Below are 22,908 nucleotides of genomic sequence, written 5' to 3'. Positions count from 1 at the left end.
CCTAAAGCTTCAACACAGAGAAACAAAATGTCTCTACAGCCGTTACTTTTCAGTTTTCAGAAACTGATCACACTGTAAATTGAATAACGTACTAATGTAGATGACAGACTAAATGTTTTTATTCTAATTACTAATAAAATTGAACAATAATAAAAAAACAAAACAGCATGGACATACCCCTGAGATGTCTGAGTGACATACTACCGTAAAATGCAGTAAAAAAAGAAGAGATGTACGGGCATGGTTTAGTAGTTAGCAATTTAAAAACAGCTCCTCTCAAATTTGAGCAGTTTTCAGGCACTCTTCCATGCATGCGTGGACCGAAAGGGTCTCTTTTTTTTCTTTTTTCTTTTTGTCGTTTTGCTTCTTGTTTCGTCTACAGCAGCCTACACAGTGCTGTGAAGCGTGAGCTTACGTCTCCTCTTAGAGACGTTACATGAGGTGATTCTGGTGTTACCTCTATCATTATCACAGCTACGTCAACAACTTTGTGATTTCCTCTTTGAGTGGCTCCTCCCTGCTACACGTGCACACACCCGCATTCAACATGCATCCACGCAAACAAACACTGATGCAGGCTCCGTCAGATGAAGGTTTTCCTGATGGCAGGAGCCGCCCTCCGTGCCTCCCTGCTGTGTCGACCTGCCGGCTTCGCTCACAGTTTGGCTGCCATGAGGTTGACGTGAGATTGGATCAGGGGGAACAGAGGCAGACTCCTCTTGAACTTCGTTATGTCCTGAATCACTGTGGGCTGCAAAAAAGAAAAAGATCAGATCAAAGGGAGGCTGACAAATGTAAAGACCCCTCTACAAATCAAGTTCAACATAGCCAGACTTTGTATAAGTCAGCTGGCTCAACCTATCAGAGCGCAATGGGTATGAACGTCTGAGAGTGGGTTTTGTATGCGCTCACATAACTGGGGCTTTTAACACATCGCTTTCAAAACAAAATGAACCAATTAGGAGTTGCCTACTTCTGTCACATGAACAGATCATAGAAAATTATAAGAGCATAGAATAATAAAAGCCAACCCCTGAGCAACACACACACTGCACATGAGCCAAAAAAAAAGCAAGATGGTGTGTGTGACACTGAACTAATCTACACATAAACTCAGGTTAAAGGTTTGGTTCACAAATATATTTTTAAGGTTTTTGAGTTGGGTGACAGTCTCATTATTTGTTGTTTTGTTTGTATGACAAACAGGCCATTGCCACTGCCATTCCAGTCAGTTATTGGTTAGATGTATTGGGATGTCCTGGTTATTGTCACCGTTTCACATTTAAGCTGTGCATTTATAGTAATGTTGGGGGAATCTGTCGGGTTAACAAATAAAAATAAAAGGTTTGATCCTTACCTGTGGCAGGGAAGGAGCAGGAGCCAGGTTGACATCATTCTGAGCGGGGAACTCTCCCACTACTGGACCTGATGTACACACAGACAGGTCAGGCTGACAGTGAGTGACCTCAGTGGGTGTCTAAATGAAGCCCATGTTATCATCCTGTGTCTACAGATACTCACAGGAGTCCATCTCCCTGGACAGCACGTGCACAGACACTTTGTGTCTCTTTGGGGCTTCGACCGTCAGTCGTTCCTGGACAGACAGACAGACAGGTGAGGATGATACATGGAGGTTGTCAGGGAACATCATGACCAGAAACTATTCCCTCCATTAATGGAATGACTCATCACTTTTGGGAAAGAGCACTGCTAAGACGGAAAAAGAAACCCAGCACAGACAGGATGGCTGTGTGCGTTTCCCCACTGAGTGTGTGATCAGTTGTGACAGCCCTGTGGAGATTTAGCGACACAGTCGGGCTTCATCTTTGACTCTGGATGGAGGATTATATTAGACTGAACATTTGGCTCGTCTGCAGTCAGATGGCGTCAACAGTGGCAAACTGAAATGAAATAATAAAAGAAAAGACGCAGCTTGTGCGATTGCTGCTGATATGACATTAGAAATGCATTAGGTTTATTCTGCATGGGGGCTGTAATGGTTTCTGCTGGGCTCCGATAATGCCAATTCTTTCTGGGGCCAGGTGTCTTTGGGCTCTTTATCCCCCCGAAACAAGCCGGCTGGCTGTCATTATTGCCGCTGATATGCTGTGAGCGTTCTGTGTCAGTGTCACCTCCACAGCTATGAATAGAAGCAGGAGGCTGGATGAGATGAAAGCTAGGAGGGCAGAATGAATGGAGCGGATCTGTGTGTGTGGACACACAGAGTAGGTGGTGCTGAGAGCAATTTTTATCCTTGTTTATTTTACACCATAATTTCCTTTTTAGATAAGATAACCTCACAAGTTCAGATTTGTCTGACATTTATCATTCCAGCGCTGCTACACGCGGGTCGAGTATATCCAGTTTTACTAGAAACACTGCAGGTTCCTGCCACCTGAGGCATCTCAATCCCCCATAGAGCTCCATGTTAAAAAAGCACATTGAGAACAGGATGGGTAGGGTGAATTTTTTCAAACACTTTCTTGATCAAAGCTTACAGTGAGGGGCGTGGCCACTTTGACTGACAGGAATGCTGATCAAGCAGCTCCTTGATCTGAAGTGAACCTCATCTGTGTTTGTGCTTTTGAGCCTTTTGGAGAATTTCTGATTTGAATAATCTGACAGTGGTCTGCAGTGAGGTACGGCCCATCCAAGAAGATCTAATATTTTATTACTATGTTGCAATTTAGAGATATAAGTCTGCGTGATGCACTCATACAGTGCACAAATGCATCCAGCTGAACAAGTCTGCTAGAATTAGCAGTAACATAGACTCCTACAAAAGTGGTCACTTATGGATCCCTCTAAAAAAAATGTCAGCAGCCAAATTGCGAAAGTTCAAAATGTTGAAGTCGATTTTTTTACATATAGTCTATGATTATGAGTTTCCATAGTTACCATTGTCTTGTGCTGTTAAAAGTCTATAAAATGTATTCCAGTGAAGAGGCACCATGAGACATAAAGCTGTACTACTTACTCTGTAAAACTCCATTATGTTTTCTTTTGTCAAAGTCTTCAGATATGCCACTTCAATGTTGTCTGCAAAACAGCAGGAAAAACAGAAGTAAATTATTTAAAACTTTTTAAAGAGTGCAGCCAGCATCCTAAATACTGCAGCACCAAAGTACTTTAAACTGCTGCTATAAGACAAGCTGATTCAAGAGTGAGCCATCACAGTGAAAGTCAGCTACTTGTGTCAGTATTACTGCAGCACTTGGATGTTTAAAATTGAGTTCAGTTGTTTGCCTGTGCAACATATTGATATCAAATACTTTCATATAAATGAAACTAAATGAGCAACTTTTTGCCCAAATGTTAATGATTACATTTTACTGGAAACATGAAACTAACAGCCACTCTTCGGCATTTCCATGAAGCTCTTATTCATGAATTGTGTTGCCTGTTTCTCTGGGCTCTTGGTAGCGTGTTAGCATGTTCTCCCGACCCCCCCGTCTCCTCTAACACAGCTACTATCACCACTCCCTTGGCAGGACTACAGTGTTGCCATCACTTGGGGCTTTAGGCAGATTACTAGTGAATCAGACCCATTACAATCCATTACACTCAGCAGAGTGCTGCATGGGAGAGGTGTGCTGTGGCTGCAGATTATTTCAGGCTTTAATCGATCCCAGTTTGTGCTTCTCGAAGTAACATCACCTCGGGACTGTCTGAAATATACTGAAATATAAGAACTTGTACTTAAACACTTAGGCAAGCAATCAGGAAAAACCCATTTGGCCTGCAAACTAAACATAATTAAGAGTTATCCAGGAGGTGAAGAGGACTGTTGGGAGGCCTCACCTCTATCGAAATTGTACTGCTGAGAGATGATCTCTCCCCAGTATTTAGCACACTCAGCAGACAGCTTCTTCGGTTTGTCCAGGCGGCGGATGGCCAGGGCTTGGATGTGTTTCTGGAAGGCTTCCTTGCTCATCTCCTCTACAGCTTTCTCCATAGTACACAGGAAGGCTTCCACTCGGCTCTCCAGGTAGTGGGGCGCCTTCTCCGACTGGATGAGGAAGTAGAGACCTTGCACTCCGTTAGCCCGACGTGGCCCACTATGCACGCTGTAGCCTTTTAGAGGATTAAGAGAAAAAGTATGCAAGAGCTGAGGAAATGAAGTCACAGTGCAGAAAAACTATTCAAAGCAGATTTATATTATCAATAATAATACACATGCATGCAAAAAAACTAATAAGGATGACTACAATAGGTTACTTTTTTATTGCTTTTTTATAACTCTCATTACAGTGATACTTAAGATGTGGTTAAGAGGTGCAACCCATTCATTCTCAAAGTTAATAAACATTCCCACAGCTGACAGCACTTTGCAAATTTCATTGCACCGTAATTCTCAATAAAATGCAAACATATTAAAAGGAATAAAACATCTAATTTAGCAAACTTAATACAGCTGCCACATTTTTTTCTGTCTGTATAAACACTCGATCTCTGGAAAATGGTACCCATGTTATATAATGACAATATTGCCTTATTGTCTGTGTTTTGCAGCCTCACCCAGCTGTTCTTTGGTTCTCAGTGTACTGTAGCAGGGCTCGGAGATGATCTGACAGAACAGCTCCAGCAGCATGTTGTCGTGGGTGTTCTGCATGTCTATTTGGTAGTAGATATCGATGCCACAATCATTGTGCACCTCGTTCTTTTGCTGGTAAACATACCAGCCACCTGCAATCATGAAAAACAGAAGCACATCCACAGTGAGAGAGGACAAAGAAAAGGGCCGGCTTGCTTCATGTGGCCTTTAACCCCATGTACTCAGCTTGTTGTTGTACTTATGCAGTTATATGTAATATTAAAAAGACTAAAAACAGGAAACAGAAAGCCTCGATGTAAAAATATGAGCACCTGTAATTCTTCTGGCTTTGCTTCCTGGTGTGTGAAAGTTCAACAAGGCCTCACTGAGATACGCTGAGAACTAAACTTGGCATGTGAGTGAGCAAAACCATGTGAAGTAATTTAAAGCACAATCCTTTTCATTAACCCAAAATCCACTGACTCATGAACTCTGATAAGCTTAGAAATGAATTTCACCAGCTGTGCTGTACAACTTAATACAATCCATCCCTGCACACTTAATCAGGTCTTTCAGTGCTGCATTAGAAACTTGCACAAGTGGTTCCTACAAAAAGCACATGAGCTGTTTCATTGTAGTTTTACAGCTGAACTTCAGCACATTGCTTGAGCCATAGATAAGTACTGTACAGTAAAACCAGCACAGTTCAGACAGAGGACAGGGGACACTTTCCAATAAGGCAGAAACAGCCCGCTGAATGCCAACAGCAATAACTCTAGTTTGTTTAAATCCACTGTGATCAAGGCTGCTCTGAATGCAGGACGAGTGCAGGCTGGGTTATGCAGGTGTCTTTATGCACATGCTGACTGAGCACTCTGGGCCTGACACTCCCTGAGCACCGAGCCACAGCTCCTCTCACATTGTTCTCAACATATCAAAAGTTCTACTCAGCAGCACTAGTGTAGCTCAATGGGTTGAGCAGGCAACCCATATGCCGCAAGGTTAAGAGTGCCCCCCAGAGGGAACGTGAAAACTCCAAACAGAATATGTGTATATTTAGCTGTTTTCTAGTCTTAGTCCATCAGTGTAAGAGTCACAGCTGTCTCCAGCAGTCTGAATTTTAAACAATGTGCTATCTTTGCTTATCTGCATTTAAATTACACAGTACCATTACCAGTGATGGATGTCTGACTGGCCACATTTATGACAACTTTCTGTTTGAAGCTTTGAGGTGAGGGAGTAAAACTATGTTTCTTAGACAATAAACTTGTGTTCACGTCCTATATGTCCTCTTGCTCTGCGTCTTACTGGCAGCCTGGAGCCCAGCCTGGAGAATCCCTCAGAGAGACGCAGGATTTCTCCAGGTGGCCTCGCACAGCTCTGCTTTTCGCCTCCACATCATTCAGCTTTCCTAATGTGATCTGAAAGACAGTGCAGGTTTGCCTGTGTGTGTTCATTGTCTGAGCTGCTGACAGTAAGGTGTGTATGTATTGTGGCCAATGACATCCATTTCCACTCAGTGACCATTATGTTCCTTTGAGCTAAATGTGGGATGCTGAATTTAATCAGGTCTTTTCTCGACAAACACACGATGGTGTCACTGATGACGAGGGCGAGAGCGTTGGACAAGAACCCATCTGCGTGGTCGCCGTGGAGACAGTCATGACTGGCAGATGAAGATTTACAGAGCTTAACCTGTGTGTGTGTCTTTGTGTGTGTGTGTGTGTGTGTGTGTGTGGGGGGGGGGGTTTGGAGGAGTAGAGGACCTACCGTCTGGAACCTGCACCTGTCTGTAGCGAATCAGCTGGCTCGGGAGGAGAGGCTTTGTGTGAGCATGCTCAGTGAGCGTGTCCTCCACCATTTGCATCATGCCAAGAGCAGACTAGAGGAGTGACAGATGGAAATGAAATTCAAGCATTTCAGTCCACAAACTCTTGAGTAACACTAGCTGAACTCTCAGAAAAACATTTTGTAGAGATCCAAGAATTTAAAATGTTTCTATGTACATTACTCAGAATAACCCAACTGGCTCTGTCCAAACTGGAACCATTTATACTACCAATGTCCAGTGATGGCAGATGTATATAACGAAGGGATCATTGGTCTATTTTATGAGTCTAATTCTCCCTCCAGCAGACTGTGACTGTGACACTGTCATTACAAGTGATAATTTTGGAGCTGTATAACAAAAAGTGCAACTGGATCACAAGATCTTATACAAGACAAAAATCCTCTGAGATATGAACAGAGGACCAAATAAAATTCATAAGTGTATGAATGTGAGCGTGAATGAATAATGGCATTGTAAAGCGCTTTGGGTGCCTTGAAAAGCGCTATATAAATCCAATCCATTATTATTATTATCCATTATAAATAAATATTGCTGAGGCATAAAAAGTGTAGTTTGTTCTCACAGAGACAAATTCTTACACATCGCTAAGCAGGTATGAATGAGGACAGCTGCATTATTACAAACGTAGACGCCACAGATTTAGGAAACTTTAAAATGACTAAGTTGGTAGTAAAATAATAAAGTAGTGCCTCCAAACACCAACCAACCTCCTTGGTGATGTTGCCATGAAGAAGGGCTTTGATATGTAACCACGACAACAGCTGAGGTATGAAGATCTTAAGGCGTGGGAGAGTTACATCTGCAATACAGATCACAGGCAAAAGCAATCAATCAAAGAGTACTTTTCCAAAGCTGGCAACAGACTGATTATAAGAATAACTGCTGAGTGTGGTGATTTCATCAGTCTTCCTGCCATTACCCAAAGCAGCACGTCACATTGCATGGTGGTAAAAATCATACCTAAAGATTCAGTTACATGTGCATAAAAGTTTAAATTTAAGCAACTGGTGGATGGGCTAAATCAGCACACAAACACTGATTATTTGCCCGTGGCAGCACCAACACAGCAGGAAACAGGAGACTCACAGCATCTCAGAGACCCCAGACAGAGGAGGACAGCGGGCTAAAGGGACTGATAACGAAAACGAGCTGTGGTAATTGGAGGCCCAGGTGACTGAGCTCCAGGTCCTGACCCAGCAGGTTAATTGAGTCTCATGTGAATCTGAGGATACTCTGTGTAAGCTCTGTGGTTAAAAATATAACAAGCTGCCCTTCAGGCTCCAGACTGGCACTGTGCACGGGAAAGACTGCAGCTAGGGAAGCAACTGCTGGAGGACAGCTTCAGCATTTAAACAAGAATTTAAGGAGAAAAACTGAAGAGAAGAAAAGACCCAAGGTGAGAGGAGACGCCTCTATCAACTGTGTGCAAAAACCTGAAAACTTCAGTGATAGTTTTACATTTTTCACTGCAGCTATTATGTTCACCTCATGCAACTAATTCAAAGCTCACTCTTCATTTCCTCAGCTATGGCCTGAAGTAAAGCTTGGCTATGTGTTTATTCTGTGTTTCAATTAACTCTGTTTAGTCCACAGACGAAAAAGCAGCCAGTAAGCATACCTGCTGAGACAGAAGAGAAACATTAAGAGTCTCACCATGTAGAGCCTCTCTGAGCTCATCTTTGGTCCAAACGACCTCGGTCATTAGAACATGGAGGTAGTACATAGCATGATAGTTAGGCCTTTCAGCTCTGAAGTTATTCAAAGACCTCATGTACTGCAGAAAGAAAGAAGGCAGAATCAGATCACCATTAAAACTGAGACTGGAAGCTAAACTATTACTGAGTCAGTGAGTCTGAACTTACAGCTTCCTTGATGATGTCAAAGCGCTTCTCGTCTATCTCAAAAGTGGCCATCTTCTCGATGATCTTCTTCAGCAGGATGTGCTGTTTGTCACTGTAGCCTTTAACAGACAGCTGCAGCACACAGTGACAGGAGACAGGCGGCACATCATCAACAAACAAAAGGATACATTAAGCTTATTAGCATAACAGTTAACATTTGTTGTTATTGAAGGTTTTGCATTCATTTGCTACCATGAATACATGAATGTGTTCTCCATTTAATTTAGTCGTGGGCTGGCCAAACTACTGTGAAGAAAATCTTTTCAGATTAGACCGGCTCCTCCTGGTGAACAATAATCTGAATCTCTAGAGTGTGAGAATGATGAAAAACTGTAATATGCATTTGCCTGCAAATACCAAAAGTCACTTAAGTGAAGGAGAGCTGCAGACAGTTCCTTAGAGATGCTGTAAAGCATCGTACTGGCATATTATTTCTAACTATTGTGAAGAAAATCTTTTCAGATTACACCAACTCCTTGTGGTCAACAATAATTTAAATCTCCATAGGCTCAAAAACAAAAACAATGTCAATGGTCTGCCTGAATTCTCAGGCATGATGATAAAACTGAGCAAGCATCATTTCCTGTCATACACTGTAAATATTTTAAATCAGTCTTGAAAAGAGACAGAGAACAAACATAAAAAAAATGTTTAAGGTTATTTAAACCCTCGATTTTCCTGCATCACGCACACCTAACGGCCCTTCATGATTCAGCATAACCTCCCAGGGCTTCGCTGTCACTTCCATCCCACAGCTCACCTCACCTTGTGGCCAAGCCCCTGCAGTGACACCTGTTAAAAGTAATCTCTCCAAACATCGTTAACCTTGACAAACGGCCAGCATCCACACTAATACTGCTGACTCAGATCAATTACTTGCAGCCCATCACACAGCTCTCTGTAAGGACACACCCCAGTCATGAATTCACAGGTGAAAAGGGAGCTAATGAATGCAGGTTAGTTGGTCATTATGACAGCTGAAGAGTTGTTAGAAGTCAGCAGGTTTTAAAGAACAGAGGAGAGACAACACCACAGCAAACCAGCAAACATCAGTGAACCCCGCCCCACGAAAAAAAACAGGGTATCTGCATCAACTGACCTCATCCCTTATATTCTGTGGCACAGATGCCTTCTCATTCACTGCCTGGTATTACATTTACAATAGAAGTGCCAAAAAATAAAAAATAAAAATACAAGGCTACTTTTGCCTGCTCTATTATTCACAAGGGGCCTCCCTCTGGGTACCTCTGTTTCATTTAGGGAACTTTTGTTTGTTAGGCAAACTTGTGTATATCACCGTAAAAGCACTAAAAAGAATTACATAGGCAGAGTTTTGCGTACCATTAAAGTCTGCACAAAACTTGACATTTTATTATCATAATACTTTTTTAAAACAAAAATGTTGGCATGCCATAGAAATAAAAAAATGAAAAGAAAGAAGTCAAAGATTTATCCTTAGATGATAATATGAAGATAATAAGCCAGTACGGTGCTTTACAGCAGTGGTCCCCAACCTTTTTTGCGCCACGGACTGGTTTAATGTCAGACAACATTTTCACGGACCGGCCTTTAAGGTGTCGCGGATAAATACAACAAAATAAAATGATACGACGAAGACAAAAACTGTGGTATTTTGTAAATATAATAATAAACGCGAATTCACTGTGTAATTGTGTAACTTTATTAGCAGCGTCCTCCTGAAAGGCACCAGCAACAATGACAGTAACATCCTCCTCTCTTCCCCTTAATGCTCTCTGGTCGCTATGGTAATGTGTAAATATTCCTTTCAAAATAAGACGCACAACTACAACACAGGAAAAGACCCAGGGGAACCGAGTTAACAATAAAATCCCTGAAAACCATAAATTTCACACCGGAGCCTCAACTCTTGCGGCCCGGTACCAAACGACTCGCTGACCGGTACCGGTCCGTGGCCCGGGGGTTGGAGACCGCTGGGTTAAAAGGTTTTCTGAAGTGATGTAAAACACACACAGAAAATCTCTGTGTATGTCAAACAATAAAAAACAATTAACTTTCAATATATGGCAATTTCCTGTTATTGTAACTTGCAGTCTGGCCACAGACGCGGTCAGATTGGAAGGTTAACGTCACCCATCAATCCAGGCCCACCTGAGCCACTGTAGCCCAGTCTGAGGATAATAAAGGGAAGGCGGCATGAGGTCAGAGATGGGAAGGGATTGTGAATACTTACATGCATCCCATAGGCGGTATTTTGGAGGTCATAGTTCAAGCCAGCTAGCTCGGCTGCATATGCATACTCGTTGAGGGAGTCCTTGAGGAGCTCCAGGTATAAATATGCCATGTTACAATGCAATGGGTCCACGTACGCAAACGGGCTGTAGAGAAAATGTCACACAAAGCATATAAATAAAGCAGCACGAGCTGATGCAAACTGCAACTATTGTATAGCATATTTTACAATTTATGAACATATAATTAATTGTAGCTATCAGGAGTGTAACAGTGGAATTACTTACAGACTAATACTGTCTAATTGCAGCAGGGATTGGCTGTAAAATGTTGGAAAATCTGGCTAAAAAATGATCTAAGCTAATCCAACCTATCCTCTGAGGTGGCAAAAGTACACACAGTACAACTCTATTTGCTGTTGCCTAAATTTTAGATGGGGGGCTTTGCCTCTACACCAAACAGATAAATGAGTATAGCCAAGGGCTAAAGTGGGATTCAGCTCTTGGGGTAACCCTAAAATTGGCTGTAGTGGTGCAGTGTGGGGAAAAGACATGCATGCACCAAATATAAGCGGATATCAAACAAGCTATCATGCCAGATTTCCCACCACTAGGCCTCAAATGTCTAATCAGCATTATCACCTTGAATTACTCTGATGCCTGCTACCCTGATGTAACCTAACATTCACTATTAACACCACAGCCACTCTGGACCAGTCCAACATTGTGCATTACTGTAATCGTCACCACAGCACTGCAAACTGACCAGTGTAGCCTGCACCTAATTGTGGAGTACTTTCATCAAACCTTTGTATAACACAAAGTAAGCATATTGCGTATGTTTTGCAACATATTTCACAAGACGAAAAAATATAACTTAAAACACTTCATGTATAGATTAAACATCTGTAAAACAAAACAAAACAAAATCTCTCATCTTGCTCGCTTTCTTCTTTCCTTCTTACGCCTTTCTCCACCTCTAAAGATCTCTATCAGTATTTTCTCTCTCTGGGAAATACAACAGCTGTATCTGTACAACTATTAGAGGCTTTTTGCATATTTCATCTCTTCATGTGTAACAAGCACTGGCACTGGTTGTTATTCCATTTAGGTTTTATTGGATTCATTTCAGCTACAGGGGTTGCTGACTTACAAACCTGATAACACTCATGCATAATTCGATATTTATTTTTGCACTTTGTTATCTGATTACTTTAAAACTAATTATGCACTGTTGTAGCAGCAGTACATTTACTATTTCACATTACTGAGTTAATCTTAAGAGACACAGTTTACTTGGTAAGAATTTGTGTCCACACTCCAGCTGCAGAACAAATCCTCAGTATTTACTACTCACCTGAAGAACTCAAAGTTCAGGCAAGCCTTGGGGAGGAAGAATTTGTCATCCTGCTTGAACCACACCTTGCTCATAGCAGTGTCCTGGAAGAAGTGAACACCAAACTTAATTTCATATTCATGGGAAGTCTTAACAAAGTAAAGCATTGAAATGCAAGCAGAAGGTAAACTGTACAAGCAGATGACGCTCATTTAATCACAGAAATCAAACAGCGTTACTTTGATAGGTTATTTAGCAACAAACAACAAAAGCCATACTAACTTTTATTCAGTTGTTCCTACAGAGATGGAAAATGGAAGCTTTTATTAGCTGCTTAGTTCCTCTGATCCTGACATAACAATAAAACAACTAATGCTTGATGTCTAAATCACAATACCACATTTCCATATGAAAGCATACAATACTTTTAACAAGGAGCAGGTAAGCAGGGACCGTCCACTGCAGTCAGACAATGAAAAGTGACAACACTTTGATGATGGAGCTGTGCAGAGAAAACACTTGCCTTGATTAAAGTGGGAACTGAAGGAGATTCTTTCTCAAGAGGGTAGATCTCGACGTTGGTAGGGATGAACTCATTTTTCATTGGCAATTTGAACTTGCCGTTGAGGTCTGCATTTGCCCATTTCTACAACAAAAAAAGCCAAACAATCAGCAAGCAGAGCCTTATATAACTGATGTAGCGGTTATACACTGATTACACAGCAGAAAAACTGGAGACAATCATTCACCTTGATGGTCTCCTCAGAGATGGCCTCCTGTTTGTACTGCGTGCCGTACCACTCTTCTGTCATGTCTGTTTGTCCTTCAAATGATTTTGACACAACTATAACTCTGGAAAAGTGAGAAGACAACAGGTCACATTATAGATCTATACAGAAAGCCCTCTGTGCACAGAGTACTTAGTGCCTGTTTGCTGCACAAGATGTGAGTGCTTTTCCATTTCGATCATGTTTCAGGTGGTGCACAGCCATTGACACATCGTTTGGCTGGAGCTGTCAGACCATCAGAGTGTGGGTTTCACCTAAGTTTGAACATTTATCCCATCAGTATGTTTTAGTTAAACAAAGTTGAAGGACTCAGTGTAAAAGCAAAAGGTGTTTCTCGGTGACTTCACTTGTAGCTGGAATGAGATGGATAAATAAAGAAGCACTTTGTCATGAATTTAAAGCAGTGTTGGCTAAAGCCCAGAGTTAAATGGCCACTTCAGTAAAGGAAGAGACTGGCATGCAAACCCTCAGGGTCAGCCAATGACTGCATGCTGTCGTCTCCTTAATACGCATTAAGGAATGGACCGGTTACAAGTCTGGACTTTGCTTGGCACAGCAGCTGCAACCCAGAAAATGAATTAAAGCTACACCAGGCACACTTTTATTTCAGTCCAGTTATCCAAGTGGGACTGCAGCTGTAGTTTAGCTTAAAGTTTATCATACCATGTGCCCACATCTTCCTCCGAGAGGTACTTCATACTTGGTACCAGAAAAAGCAAAGTGAGCCTCACTACACATCACCAAGTCACACTGACCTGACATGTTCTGGTCTCAGCTTATCCAGCACCATCTCGATCAGATCTGGCCTGAAGTCTTCCAAGAAGTACTCTGCTGATAGAACTTCTTCAAGAGGGTAGTACTGCAACACACAAAGAAACTTGTTAGCACTGTACTGCTTGAAAACACAAACAATCAATTCTGCAATTTTTCTAAAGGCTCCATAAAATGAATCCTCAATTTCAACTAGACACGTGATAAATTGGCCGGGGGACCTACCTGTAGTAAACCTGCTATTTTGGAAGTGCAGTCACGAGGACGCTCCTTGTCTTTAAACCTGAAAGCAACTTTTTTTAAATCCTGCAGAGAGAGGCATAAAGGTTGATGGTATAACAGCTTAAGTCAATAGAACTCGATCAATAATCCATCTATATTCTATTCTAATTTTTATGACTTTTTAAACTAGTTTTTTTACAGTGAGGAATAGAAAATAAGTTTATACTGCCCTTCAGAAACAGTATTACTGAACTGACAACATAAATCACCTTGTACTCGTTAAACACCCACTCTTGAGGTCCTTCAGAACGTAGTTTCTGGATGTACTGGAACATGTGGAAGATTATGTCCTCAATGTGCACTGCAGCGACATACAGATCAGGCCCCAAGATTTAATATTCACGTATTTCTTGTTACTTTATTTCTTTTACTTGTGCATAGTGAGGAATGATCATAATCACATGCAAAACACACAAACTAGATACAATTCATGTAAAGTAGTGAGATGCATGACTTACAGAGGCCCTCCTCAGTCAAGTCCATCTTGATGTTGAAGAACATGAATCCTCTGGCTCCCTCTTTGTGTCCTCCAAGGATTGTGTCCACCCAGCCTTAGAAAGTAATTACCGTTACAATTTAGTAATGTGTTTCTTTCATTTTAATGATGACAGAAACCGTTACTGTGAACGTTTCTGTACTAAAAGAAAATTAACTTCTATTCCAATCACTAAATTAGAGGCGCACCGCTCTGCTGGGTAATGTTGTGTTACATTTTATGGTCACAAAACACATAATTAAGTAACCTCGGAGCCAATCATATATTTTAGGATATGCTTTTGCTATGTGTATCGTTTTCTCCTTATAATATTTGTCACCAGCTTGCAGTCTGCTACCTTTAGATTTCAGCTCAGAAAACAAACTTCCAGGTCCTTCGTGACCAATCAGATGTCCCAGATAACGTCCTGGCTTCGATTTGTAGTACTTCCGTAGGTCTGGGATGGGGAAAGTCACATAAAGTTTCCTAATGTCTTTGACAGGAACCACTTTGTAGAATTTCTGTAATAAACAGAAGCGTGTGTGATTCCCACAGTAACATGATAAAAAATGTTGAGAGTCATTTTGCAATGCAAAAAAATGTAAAGGAGTGATAGGTAAGCAGCTCACTTTAAGGTGTTCTTCTTGTAAAGGGTGTTCAGGGAATTCTGGAATAGGCACATTCTTGTTTTCCACTTCTCCAAATAACTTTACCACCATGGCCGTCAACTCATCCAACGACTCTGTCAGCAAAGGGTTAAAAAAAAGCAGTAAAGATGTGCTTTTCAAAGAAAAGCTTTAAGGATGTTAGTACTCATCATAATTACCCACAGTGCCCTGGTCCTTGGCTGGTAAGCAAGCATATATAAAACATGTTGTGATGCTACTAAGAATTTGTAAAATCTTATTTAAATTAAAATTAAAACTTAAAATGTATTATTTTTATTTATTATTTTGTCCAAAAGCAATTGTGAGTCATATTTACTATTTGTTTAAGGTGTTTTAAGAATTTTTAAAAGAGTTATTTCTGGCAGTAAATTACATTACGCTGTTTATTAGTAGGTTTTAATACTAATCAGCGTTACTCTACCAAGTGAAGGGAAAAAACATTTTTAACTCATTCCTAAAGTCTTAAAGATTAAGAATATTTATCAATTCATTGGTTAGTATGGCAGGCATTAAGAAGCCAGGACCTCAGCCATTCTATAACAACATCATCTTTAATAGTATCCAGTTACTCGCTGCATGGGTTGGGTGTCATAGTAGAAAGGTGACAATGGTCGTATGGATGTTTCCATTTTTCTTTATTTTTCCAACAAACAAAAGATGCGTGTGGACTGTAAATATAATTTCTGTAATTGCACTGTAAATATACATATTTAAGAACATTGTACCTTCATTCAAATTGTTACGTAAGGGCTATAGACTATTACTGTAATGTACATAACAAAGTCATAATAAATGTAATCAAAAAGTATCCCAAGCAAACATGCTCTTGTCATTTTAACTCGCTCTATAAAGCATTATTATCACTTTGACCTTCAGATCAACCAGTTAACCTTGAAGGAGAGGCGGCGAGAAGTCAAATGCAACATGATATTTTAAGTTATCACGTATCTGTCGGTGTACAGACAGAATGGCACGTACATCACCAAAAACATAACATTCTTGGTGGAGATAAAAAATATAATACTATTCCCTTAAAAGTAAATGCTGCCTAGAGCAGCGGTCCCCAACCTTTTTTGCGCCACGGACCGGTTTATGCCCGACAATATTTTCACGGACCGGCCTTTAAGGTGTCGCGGATAAATACAACAAAAATAAAACCAGTACCGGTACCGAAAAAAAGAAGATTTATTCATAACACAAGTGAAAAGACCCAGGAAAACTGAGTTAATGATAAAAACGATAACAAAATAACGCTGAAAACCGATAAAAAACCCTGAAAACCATACATTTCACACTTGAGCCTCAACTCTCGCGGCCCGGTACCAAACGACTCACGGACCGGTACCGGTCCGAGGCCCGGGGGTTGGGGACCGCTGGCCTAGAGAGTAAGCTGCCTTTACGTAGGTTTACACTCTTGGAGTACTTCTTGTTCATCAGGCGTTGCCACAGCAGGCTGCCCAACATGTCTGATTAGGTAGATTTTAATGTTAGATACCCTCTCTGACACAAGCCCCAAGCAGTTGGTGTCTCCTTCTGAATGTGTCACTGTAAAATTCAGAATACCAGCTTTCTGACCACATCCATAAACTTATGTAGTACTTGCACCGTTTGTTGAGACTGAATAATTATTTTGCAACACTGAAACATCACCCATATGAGCAATGACATCTTACCTCTTCCTAACACACACAGTCCCATGAGGTTGGATGAGTAATACGTGGAGTGGAACTTCAGCAGCTCCTGACGGATATCAATCCCCTCTTCAGATGGTCTTGTCTCTAGTGTCATTTTATTACCTATAAGAAAAGGTTATCAGCCCTTTTTTTAAGCACACACATTTTCCAATTGTACAGTTAACTAACAATCATTTTCTGTTGTTATAGTATTTCAAAGAGTCTAAATGAAATTGTCAGCAAACAAATATTTGTGTTAAATTCTTCAAAGTTGTAGTAAAAATTGCTTATTAACTACAAGCTAAAGAGCATGTGAATAAACTTGATTACAGTCTACATGTAGCACTGTATTTGTTAACACAGACACCATCAAAGCAGCAGTCAGAAGAAGCTTATGTTAGTCTGCTGAGTGCACTGCTTTCAGGTCTTTTTGATCCGCTCCTGTTCTTAATGGGAATACAGACGGTATAATTCAAGACTGCCATCAGGTGGCTATTTTGAGCTCAGAGCTCCTCTGAGTATACGTCACTTTAATCTGGAATGACTTTAACAGAATAAACTCTTTTCTCAAACAACTTGACTAATGGCATGTTCATGTTTAAAAACCAAAGCCATTCAGAAACATTTCTGGGCTGAAACAGCTGTCTCATAATAAGTAGGTTGCATGAATGTAAAACTCATTTAATCAAATATTAGCTAGCTCCAGTAATTTCTCTGACCCCTTAACATTAACATATGTGACTGGATTCTGCTCTAGATTAGTAGTCTAATACAAAATCTAAAACACATCATATCAACCCTATGAAGGGAATTCTTGCTTAAATATTCTGTGCAGGGCCGTTTTGCTCTCCAGTCAAAATATCCTGCTGTAACAATTGAAATGTGATGCGCTAAGCAGTCAGAATGAATGATGTAATGATATAGTTTTAAAGTGAAGTCTGGTAAGAACAGTTTCTACCTGTTCCAAATTTACTGAAGGGGTGTTTTGGGTTGCCAGTGGCCTTCTCCAATTGAAACAGCCTCCAAGTATCATTCTTCAGGTTCTTCTCGTACTCAGAGTCCACAGCGTTCACCTCGCGGTCCTTGCAGCTCTCGTCAAACAATGGGCACAGAAAGAACTGAGCAAACCTACAAAGGTCAGGAGTTGCTGTTATCAAGGAGTACATGTAGAAAGACCACAGGGTGTGATAATAGTTATGGCCTAGCCTGTGGCTCAGTATTGTAAAATGCACAATCTTGTTTATTTTAAATAAAGGTTATACACTACAAACATAGAGGGAGGAATTCAAATAAAAAGCAATCTGCCATGATTACAAAAAATGAGGCACACAGATATTACGAAAAGGGATAAGAAAATAAGGCTTACTAATCGACACATACGATCCTTTCATTTTCCAGAAAGGAATCATCATCAATAATTCAGATCACTCCTCACAGTTCTTTCCTACCACTGAAGCCCAGGTGGCCTTCATGATTCAGTGGCGCAAGGGAACAATTAGATGATGCCACAGAAACAGGTGCTTGCTAGAACCATCATTCATTTCTAATTAGGTAAGCCTACCCTACCCTGTAGGTTCATTTCTGACCACCTGAACGTCCTTTCCAAACCTTGAGTCCCAAGGGCTACACTGTATACTGATAACTAGATATTTAGACACCTCCCATAATTTGAAAAATACTGGTAACTACCAGTGCTATCCCTCAGCCTCTTAGTAGACACACCTGTGGTATCACTTTACAAATCCTATGTTGCCTTATTCTCAAGTTATCACATTCATATGATTTTCAGAAAAATTATTTTGTCAAAGAGATTCAAAATCATCTGAGATTTTTAGTAGATGCAGCTATGGTACCAATTTGAAAATCCTAGGTGACTTCCTTCTTGAGTTATCGCATTTACAAGATTTTCAGAAAACTTGACCTCTGACCTTGACATTAAGGTTGAGGTAACTCGGATTCAAATTACTCTGAGATTTTTAGTAGATTCATCTGAGATTGATACCTACGGTATCAATTTAAAGCACCTACATCGCCTCGTTCTCAAGTTATCACATTCACAAATGTAGATGTCCACGGCACTCACACCCCTGTCCGGCAGTGCAACAACATAATACCCCATCAGCCTTTTACAGCTAAGGGGTAAAATATGCAACCTAAACACAAACAACCCTGAGCTTTTAATAGTGCATCCTATATCACTTTGAAGTTTCTGCCAAAATTAATACCATCAAATGAACATCAAAGTACCTATCTAACGCTCCTTTCAAGTGCTCATGGGAAATGTCAAAGTAATAGTTGGTATGTTCTCTGCTGGTGAAGGCATTGGAGAAGCCTGCGTGCTCACTGAGGAACTGGCTGTACTCGTTCTCCTTGGGGTACTTCTCTGTTCCCAGGAACAGCATGTGTTCACAAAAGTGTGCCAGCCCTGAGATGTTCGGTGGGTCAGACAGAGAACCTGCAAATTAAGAGAAATTCCCAGGGAAATATAGTTAATGGTGCTGTTTCTCTTTGATCAGTGAAATTTGTTCAATGCAACAGTTGTGACTTTTAAGGTTTGCCAGGTGAGAAAAACAGATCTGCAATGGCACCAGAACAGGTAGACTTATAAGCAATGAGATGCACACTGGTAAGCTGTTCATCATTTAATTAAACACAGAAACTATTTCACACGAATTCACATTCTTCACACACTCAAAGTAGCTGTCTAATGCTTAACACTAGAACTGCCAAGGAGGTTATTTTGACCCCTAATCCCATCCCGCCATCTAATATTGATGACTTTTCCTAAATCTGGTTTATTCATTAGACAGGGAATTTTGCAGCACGTGGAATAAAAAAAATAAACAAAAATAAACAAAACAAGACTTATACCCCAGAACTGCTGAGGGAGTCATTTCAAACCCATAGAAATCAATGTAAAACATTTCTAGCATAGCTGGTTGCTTGGCAACATGTATTGTTTACAAACATTTTGATATGAAGACTGCTATAACACGACCAAGCGCTAGCTAGATGTGATCAACTGATAAATATATAGGAGACTGTAGTTTGATAAAAGAATAAGTACTGCAGAGCTGAATGGCTCACAGATGGTATGTTGAGCCACAGCAGATCAGAGATAAGCAGACAGTTATATTGCGAAGTGAGATAAATGGCTTAGTGAGCTATGTCAGGCAGTTTTCTGCATTCACCAAACTTGCTCTCTTTTTACTATAATAACTTATGCTGAACCTGCTGAACATAATCTGGTCGTTGGCAGGTTATGTTCAGAGTTTCTTTTTTGCAGGCTGCGCTCATACGGATCATTTTGTGCAAAAGAAGAGTCATAAAACCCAAACCCTGAAGCACAAAGCCCTGCTCAACAAAGATGACAATCAGTCAAGTAACCAGTTATCTCGAACTGGAGTGTTAGGTTTTGTTAAACCAGCTAAGCCAAAGAAAGCCTGACTGTGTTGAGCTTTGCCCTCGGGGCAGACTATGAAACCAGACGAGTGAATTGGACAGGTTGCTGGCTGTGCTGAGCGGCTGAACTGAAGAGTGTAGTGTCCTATTTCAAGCAAATAAAGAATGAAAACTGGAGGAGAACGAGTGATTCAAACAGTGTTGGATCTGAGGAGAAGCCCTGCAGACAGAGGCAGAGCTGTGCAACCAAGTGGATGAGAGAGAGAGGGGCTGAAGGTTTGATGAAATGGAGGAGATGATAAACTTACAATGTTCTACCTTTACAATCATAAACTTCTTAAAATGTGTTTCTTATTTGTTCTAGCAAATTGTGAGGCCAGTTTTAAAATGTAGCCAATGACTGATTCAATCTGCTTCACAGAGCTTTTTAAACCTTCTTTACTTTAGGCAAATACCACAGGTATTCACTGTTAACTTTTCCATAATGCTCTTCATCTGTTATTATTAAAGTTACTGCATTACATGTGGTGTTGTTTGTACCTGCTGTTTACTAGTATCTGAAACTAGATTCTGAACTATGTTGCATTTACACACTGTAATGAAATAAGGTTCCCAACTGGTAGGGACTCGCTGTTTGAGAAGTGAAGCTTGTGGATTTAAGCATATAATAATATACTTACTATTATAAACAGAAATACCAGATAATACAAATAAAAAATACCCACCCAAAGCTTAAAGGAAGTTTGGCAACTAATGGGCAACTCTATGAATGGAATTATCCTGATCTGCAAAGCACAGTTAGAGTATGATGGGGAAAATTTCACTTCCTTTCCCATTTGTTTTTCAGATGTTCTTTGTGTGGAAAGCAACATAAAAAACCAAAAAAGTCATGATCACCTGGCACGACAAGACCAATGAATGCCTATTTACCTATGTGGACATCCAAAGCAGCTGACGATTTGTCTGTAGTCGGGTCACTGATGAGCATTGCCTTCAGGCCATTGGTAAACTCCAGGCCCCTGTACTCCCGCTTGTCCTCAGGTGAGCGAATGACATCACTAACTACCCTCCTCACAACCGGGTCGGTCATTCTGAGTGACAAGGATGACACCAGCCTGCAAGCAAAGAAAACCAACTCTTGGAGTTTATTATATTCTGATTTAACGTGACATAATGGCCAAAGGAGATTTTAGTACTAAACATCCCTCTAAATGTTGGCATACTACACTGTGGAAGCACATTAAGAGGCGACGTCTCTTTCCTATCATTTTTTTTATGTAGTAGTCCTCGCGAACTTCCGTGTGCCTCTCAGTTTATTGAATAGGAATGATTTGCCCTGCCGTCCAGCTATCCGCAACAATATGATCAAGGTCAAACACCTGCAGTGCTATAAAAGACGTGAACTGAAGCAGTCTTTCTATACAGCCAACAAAGTAATTTAAAAAGCTGTTATTATATTATCATGGCTCCCGGGGTGTAGATGCTACTCAGAAAAATGTAAGTACAGTGAGGGAAACAGCAAAAACAGGTAAAGGCAGTCACGACGAAGGGAAAAAATCCCGTAGGAAGATGATGACAACTGTCCGGCTGAACAAGAAAAACAACACACCTGCCTCGCATTAACAGAGATTAGCTACAGTAACTGACTAGGGCACATACATTTATTCAACTCGCAGCAAAGAAACTTTATTTTATTAAAGACAAAAGCTTCAGAAAGGTTTGCAATGTTGAAAAGTGTAATTGTTAACGTAAGCTCCTAGGTTCCACATAAGGTAGGCATGGCTAACAGTGGCGCTTTAGCAAAGTTAGCTGGCTAAACCCGGCACGAGCTGCTAAGATTAGTTTGGTGTAAAAAAAAAAAAAATCGCTTAGTTTTAAATAAAAGTAACAATTATTACCTGACAGGGCTTACCTAAGAGTTCGGTTAAAACAGAAAAGGTAGCCTGCTGACTCTTGTTGACTGGAGCGTTTGGTTAATGCACTTATACACACTTTGTAGCCTCAGACAGTATGAAAACAGTGTTGAACTGTTTGGATTTATGCATATAGAAAACGAAACCTTAATGTCTGTAGCGTCATCGTTTAACAGACGCAAGCAATCGATCGCAGAAGAGCGAGCGCATCACCAGGGCAGGATGTCACATTTCTATAAATGTAACTTCAGTAAATTCTGATACTTACATCCTAGTATAGTTGAAGGTGAAACAGCCGGGATGCATCAGACCCTACAGAGTAGTAGTTCATCATATTGCGCATTGTCAGTGAATCTGACATCGATTACACTGCCGGGGTGAGGAGTTCAGTGTTTTGCTTGGGTGAAAAATGAAAAGCTGCTGAAAAACAACGGGAAAAATAAACAAACAAACAAAAACAACCACTCTCTTTTCAGTGATTGTGAGCTCATGTGCGCACAACTTTGTTTGTGTTATATGCATGCTTGTTCACATACACAAAGGCACACCAGCAGGCACAAACAAATAGCCGAGAACAGAACTCAGGTGGCCCATTTTCTGTAACACGTCAAGGTAAATACATAATAAGCACTGTTACTTTCTGTTTTTTAAGCAGCTGGAGTTATTCTGTGTCTTTACGCTGCATAGCTGCCTCTTCTTCTCTCATTCTCTCCCCCTCCATCTCCTGTTGCTACTTCAATCATGAAACTGATCAATGATCAGCTGATCGGCTTTGCTGTCCTAAGTCCCGTCTCGTTTGTTTATCCCCCACTTTGCGCCAGAAAGACGAAACCAGCGGATGTCGCTAAACAACAACAGCACGTTTAAGCTTGATAAGCTGTTGTTATAATTTATTTAATATGACTTTCTAGTATCAGCTGACGTTTGCTGGAGCCACAGCTGTAAAGGTGCTGGTCAACACACAGTCAACACACAGATAGCCTAACCGATATCTGGTGAGAGGGAAACATGAAGATGAAACCAGGAGATGTCCTTACTGAATCATCAGAGTTATGAACTGTTTCTGAGAGACAAATAACACCAGGATCCTTTTCTATGTAGCT

General features: G+C 40.7%; 1 protein-coding gene across 3 annotated transcripts; it reads right to left on the bottom strand.

Moving 5' to 3' along the window:
- Nucleotides 1-655: 655 nt before the first annotated feature.
- On the bottom strand, nucleotides 656-22,206 carry LOC100692389 (insulin-degrading enzyme). 3 transcript variants are annotated; one of them, XM_019366774.2, is made up of 25 exons: nucleotides 22,074-22,206; nucleotides 20,823-21,007; nucleotides 18,738-18,945; nucleotides 17,449-17,618; nucleotides 16,491-16,613; nucleotides 14,779-14,891; nucleotides 14,508-14,670; nucleotides 14,133-14,225; nucleotides 13,884-13,975; nucleotides 13,618-13,698; nucleotides 13,377-13,480; nucleotides 12,583-12,685; nucleotides 12,357-12,479; nucleotides 11,855-11,937; nucleotides 10,500-10,644; nucleotides 8,249-8,359; nucleotides 8,040-8,160; nucleotides 7,094-7,185; nucleotides 6,305-6,416; nucleotides 4,519-4,686; nucleotides 3,802-4,074; nucleotides 2,978-3,039; nucleotides 1,522-1,594; nucleotides 1,358-1,425; nucleotides 656-751 (listed from the first exon to the last, which is right to left on the bottom strand). In XM_019366774.2, exons 1-25 carry the CDS (start codon nucleotides 22,109-22,111, stop codon nucleotides 656-658), a joined length of 3,000 nt encoding a protein of 999 aa, XP_019222319.1. In that variant the 5' UTR covers nucleotides 22,112-22,206. The 3 variants fall into 3 exon arrangements, with proteins under 3 accessions (XP_019222319.1, XP_019222320.1, XP_019222321.1); XM_019366775.2 differs by lacking the exon at nucleotides 22,074-22,206 and adding an exon at nucleotides 21,805-21,961; XM_019366776.2 differs by lacking the exon at nucleotides 22,074-22,206 and adding an exon at nucleotides 21,791-21,954.
- Between the last annotated feature and the right edge of the window lie 702 nt (nucleotides 22,207-22,908).

Source organism: Oreochromis niloticus, linkage group LG13 (assembly GCF_001858045.2).
Source record: "Oreochromis niloticus isolate F11D_XX linkage group LG13, O_niloticus_UMD_NMBU, whole genome shotgun sequence".
Taxonomy (NCBI): domain Eukaryota; kingdom Metazoa; phylum Chordata; class Actinopteri; order Cichliformes; family Cichlidae; genus Oreochromis; species Oreochromis niloticus.
The sequence above is the reverse complement of the archived record's forward strand: the minus strand, read 5'-3'. Positions and strand labels throughout refer to the sequence as shown.

Coding starts and splice junctions, on each gene's coding strand:
- LOC100692389 (XM_019366774.2), bottom strand. CDS start 22,111: ATGCATCCCGGCTGTTTCACCTTCAACTATACTAGGAT. Junction 8,360..10,499: donor ATACCGCCTATGGGATGCAT/GTAAGTATTCAC, acceptor TGTGTGCTGCAG/CTGTCTGTTAAAGGCTACAG. Junction 752..1,357: donor CTGCTCCTTCCCTGCCACAG/GTAAGGATCAAA, acceptor TCTTTTTTGCAG/CCCACAGTGATTCAGGACAT.